The sequence below is a fragment of the Austrofundulus limnaeus genome, unplaced genomic scaffold (genome assembly GCF_001266775.1).
Source record: "Austrofundulus limnaeus strain Quisiro unplaced genomic scaffold, Austrofundulus_limnaeus-1.0 Scaffold969, whole genome shotgun sequence".
In the NCBI taxonomy this organism is placed as follows: Eukaryota; Metazoa; Chordata; class Actinopteri; order Cyprinodontiformes; family Rivulidae; genus Austrofundulus; species Austrofundulus limnaeus.
This window is the reverse complement of record NW_013953371.1, coordinates 35,460-40,392: the sequence shown is the minus strand read 5'-3', so window position 1 is coordinate 40,392 and position 4,933 is coordinate 35,460. Positions and strand designations below refer to the sequence as shown.

At 39.8% G+C, this 4,933-nt stretch overlaps 1 protein-coding gene across 2 annotated transcripts in view; it reads right to left on the bottom strand.

The window, feature by feature from the left end:
• sec31a (SEC31 homolog A, COPII coat complex component) overlaps positions 1-4,933 on the bottom strand; it is a 64,572-nt gene that overhangs the window by 24,845 nt on the left and 34,794 nt on the right. For both annotated transcript variants that reach the window (XM_014029901.1, XM_014029902.1), the window contains exons 19-20: positions 4,328-4,501; positions 911-1,105 (exon numbers count right to left, since the gene is read on the bottom strand). In XM_014029901.1, coding sequence (XP_013885355.1) covers positions 911-1,105; positions 4,328-4,501 — 369 coding nt within the window. The remainder of the gene's footprint in view (positions 1-910; positions 1,106-4,327; positions 4,502-4,933) is intronic.

The window sequence follows — 4,933 nt, the reverse complement described above, 5'->3', positions numbered from 1 at the left end:
AATTGGAGGTAGTTTGAGGATCAAATTTTTGATGCTTTTTAAGCAAAAAAAAAAGGGGGGGTCGTATTATACATGAGATCATATTATACATGAATAAAAACGGTAAATTTTACGTATTATACTTGAATAAATACAGTACTTTATATTTACAGTTGGAAAACAGGAACTGGTTTGAAAATATATTTCATTACACGAGTTTTACTTTGTGAAACTGGTTAAAGGTGAAATACAAAAAGCAGTTTGATTTAAGGCTGGGATAATTTGTGGCTAAATAGATGTATAATATGCATCATATGGCAAATAATATGCCTAACAAAGGTTTAAACAATGTTAAATATTTTGTAAAGTACTCCCATATGTATATTGTTTACACTAAATATGGAAAGCATTGTGTAGTTTGAGCTGAATATCTGATTAAAAAATGATTATCTTTCTAAAAAGAATAAAGACTGGGAACAAATAGTTTTTTTAAATTGCTTTTTAGGATTCTTCATTATCTGGAAACTAGTCTTTTCTTAAAGATGGCGTAGGAACCTTGAGTTGTTATAGGCAATCACTACCTTAACTGCAGTAGATAGTATCGTAGAATAAATTTTCATAGAGGAGTCATGTTTATAACTACTCAAAGCAAAGCCCATGCAGCAGCAAGTTTTAGGTACCTGATCTCCACAACCTTACTTGGAATAAACAGAAGTATCCCTTTAAAACCAGTCAACATAACAGAGCCAAGGTTTAAACAAGAACCAGAAAAACACTGAAATCAACAGTTTCTGTTTTCATTTATATCCAATCATCAAGTAACAGATTGTCATTTAAACCTTGGATAGAAAAGAACTGATATGACTGATAAAAGCTCCATAAACCACTTCATTACATGGTTACAGCTAACAGCAGGTCAGGTGGAACATACCTGTTGAAAATACTGGGCCTGTGCAGAACCAGCTGTGGGCCCAGCAGCAGCAGCAGCAGTGGGCTGTGGGACCAGGGAGTACAGATGCTGGTTCTGACAGGCAGCCAGCTGAGACTGAACCCTGTGGGCCGGAGCCTGAGCTGCCTGCTGCCCCAGAGCCCGACTGAGACGCTCGTACAGCTGCTGAACGCCAACCTGGATGGAAGAAATGATGGGTCAGTTTCAGTCATGTCATTCAAGAGACAAGAAATGTACAGTCCAACTAAAATATCTAGTTTTTCACTTAAATGTGTAAAAGAGATTCTAAATATCTGTCTACATAAAAAATATATCTGATATATAAAAATATATAAGTGCTGGGCACGTTAACGCCTTATTATTTGGCCTAACCCAGGGGTGTCAAACTCCAGTCCTCGAGGGCCGCTATCCTGCATGTTTTAGAGGTTTTCCAGCTCCAACACACCTGATTCAGTGATTGAATTAACTCTTCAAATTGGGCAGAAGCCTGTTAATTACCCAGCGATCAAAATCTGGTGTGTTGGAGCAAGAAAACCTCTAAAACATGCAGGATAGCGGCCCTCGAGGACAGGAGTTTGACACCCCTGGCCTAACCTAACCCTTATTAGTCAGTAACATTTTGTGCAGAATAATGAAACTAAATCAAGAATTTAAGATTTTTTTGTCATTCCAAATGAGTATTATGAGGAATGAAAGAGAAATGAAAGATAGATGTCAGGAAAAAATACAATAAGCAGTAAGAAGTTAAAATGAAATACAAAAGAAAAAATGTACGTAGTGTCACACATGTATTGCAGCATACAAGCGTACACGTTCCACATCATCATTTACCCAGAATGCTTTGCATGTAAATAAAATGGCCTAGTCCAAAAAATGAACAGCCTACAGCAGGGGTGCCCAACCAGTCGCTCGAGGGCGACTGGTCGCCCACCAGCTGGTTCCCAGGTGCCTGCGAAGCGAAACCTTGCTGCCGAGCCTCTAGCGCCGGCTCAGAGCATCGGATCCCAGAGTGGCTGGTCTTGTTTGAAAGCTCTGGTTCCACCCTACAAGGTGAAAGTTGAATGAAGTCCCTGCAATGTTCCCCCGCGGAGCTATAACCAAAAACCCTCCAAAATACGCACCATCTGACCTCCCGCCGGGGTGGTTTTAGCCCCTCTCCCCGGGCTAGGAGCATCGGATCCCGGAATGGCTGGTCGGTTTTTAAAGCCCTGGTTCTGCCCTACAAGCTGATACTTGAATGGAGTCTCTGTGACATTGCCCCGCGGAGCTATAAGCAAATTACGCATGACTTAGTGCATTTTATGCGCGTTCTCGGGAGGAAATTTCAACCTTCATTTGTTTCTCCTGCGGGCTCTGAGCATCGGATCCAGGAAAGTGAGACGACTTGGAAAGCTGCAGTCCTCCTCTACAAACTGGAGGTGGTTACAAGATCCTGGGACGTTCTCCCGTGGAGCTATTAACTAGCGACTGGCCGAAAAAGGCGCTTTGGCGGGTGATATAGTACTCAATTTACTCCGGAGTCTCTAACGCCGGCTCTGAGTGTTGGATCCAGGCGGGAGATGGTTTGTTTTAAAGTTCTGAATCTCCGCTACAACCTGGAGGTGGTTGCAAGTTCCTGGGACGTTCCCCCGCAGAGATATAAGCAATCAAAAGTTGTTGGGCGAGCTCCAGCGGGTGAAACGGCTGATTTCCAGCATGGGGCTGCTTATGCTGATGCAGGGGAATAAAAGGAAGAGATCCAGTGAGGTGGAATCATGGTCCTACATCCAGCACCCGCTCTCCTGCCTGGATTTAGCCAGAAACCTCCTGGCGGGCGATATTTCTGCAAAAATGCATAAAATTCAGAAACCCACCTGATGGATCACTTCCAGGCAATAAAAGGAACAGATCTGATCAGGTGAAACTGGTCCTGGAAGCTCAGGACCGGGTTTTATAACCGCCTGCAAGACGGTTTTATATTGTGTGCTTTGATTTTGAAAAAAAAAAAAAGGGCAGCACTCTTGTAGCCATGTTGACCCTGATAGATTTTTGTTTTGTTTTTCCTCCCCTGTATGGAGAGAAGAGAGGAGAGTTCTTTGAATAAATGGAGACGAGTTCCCGTGCTCCAAAGTTATTTGACTCTGTGGTTCACAGTGTGCAGGTTTCCAGCCCTCACAGCTCACATGTTACAGTGAGTACTAACTGAAGGAGGTAAAAAAATGATCTTTTTTGTTCGAGCATCACTTTTCTGTTTCTCTGTCAGGAGTTAAGTAAGGATTTTATCTTTTTTTGTAAGTAAATAAATGGTTAAGTAGATAGTTTTGTTTGATAATACTTTAAATTAAATAAAACCAGCAACACATTACGTTCTGTTTTATTTACTTTAAAGAAGTGAGGAGTAGGGAGACAATATTATGTTTTTTTATACTGAGACTGGACAAGTAGCTCTCGGCAAACTGCCGAATTCAAAAGTAGCTCTTGGTTCAAAAAAAGGTTGGGCACCACTGGTTTACAGTATTTTTACNTTTGAATAAATGGAGACGAGTTCCCGTGCTCCAAAGTTATTTGACTCTGTGGTTCACAGTGTGCAGGTTTCCAGCCCTCACAGCTCACATGTTACAGTGAGTACTAACTGAAGGAGGTAAAAAAATGATCTTTTTTGTTCGAGCATCACTTTTCTGTTTCTCTGTCAGGAGTTAAGTAAGGATTTTATCTTTTTTTGTAAGTAAATAAATGGTTAAGTAGATAGTTTTGTTTGATAATACTTTAAATTAAATAAAACCAGCAACACATTACGTTCTGTTTTATTTACTTTAAAGAAGTGAGGAGTAGGGAGACAATATTATGTTTTTTTATACTGAGACTGGACAAGTAGCTCTCGGCAAACTGCCGAATTCAAAAGTAGCTCTTGGTTCAAAAAAAGGTTGGGCACCACTGGTTTACAGTATTTTTACAGTCTTTATTTTACAGTTAAAATATGTTTATTAAATAATGTCTAATGTTACAACTAATCATGGATCCCTTCAAGGTCATTTTTTTGTTTTGATTGAATAGTAAAAAAACAAATTTACCTCTATACGAGCTCAGCTTTACTATTAGAATAAGTCCACACCTAAGAAATGAATTTAAAAATGGCTCCAAGTGTAAAGTGTACATTAGTAGAAGTAAACATGGGTGGCTGTCAAAGTGGGGACAACATAACAATCCTTGAATACAGTTTTACAAGCTGTGCACATGAAAATTAGCTCACTTGCTACGTATAAAAATATAAGCTGAAAAGATATCTGAACACTCATGTTTGGTCTTAATCACTAAAATGCAACTGCAAAATTTCCAATTTTATCACGATTTTGAGTCTACATCTAGTTGCCGACTGCTGCAGTGACATTTGGTGTGAACAGCTGTGGTTGTGTAACACACCTGGTTGGTGTTGCTGGGCAGGTAGGTGATGGCAGTAGACAGGCAGCCTTGTGAAGCCAGCAGGTTGGCATACTGACTCATCTTCTCTGCCAGCAGGATGCCGACAGCTGCAGGAGCAGACTGCTGGGTCTGTTCCACTGCATGGCGCAGAACCACCACCTTCTCCACCAGGGCCTGACACACAAACAGCACAAAGATGTTGTTACAGTTTAATAATGTTCATTTCTGCTGCTAAATGCTTCTGTGTTCAGTCATTTTCTTTTAGTTTACTTTGACAGTTCATTTGAAGCCAACCTAAAGTGGATGTTGCTGTGAACAAAACAAACTGTTTCAGAACAATCTTTATCATTATACCTACTTATAGCTACTGTTATACCATATTTATCCGAGTATAATACAATCTCATGTATAATACAATCTCATGTATAATACAATCTCATGTATAATATGATCTCATGCATATGATCTCATGTATAATATGATCTCATGTATAATACAATCTCATGTATAATACAATCTCATGTATAATATGATCTCATGTATTTGATCTCATGTATAATATGATCTCATGTATTTGATCTCATGTATAATATGATCTCATGTATT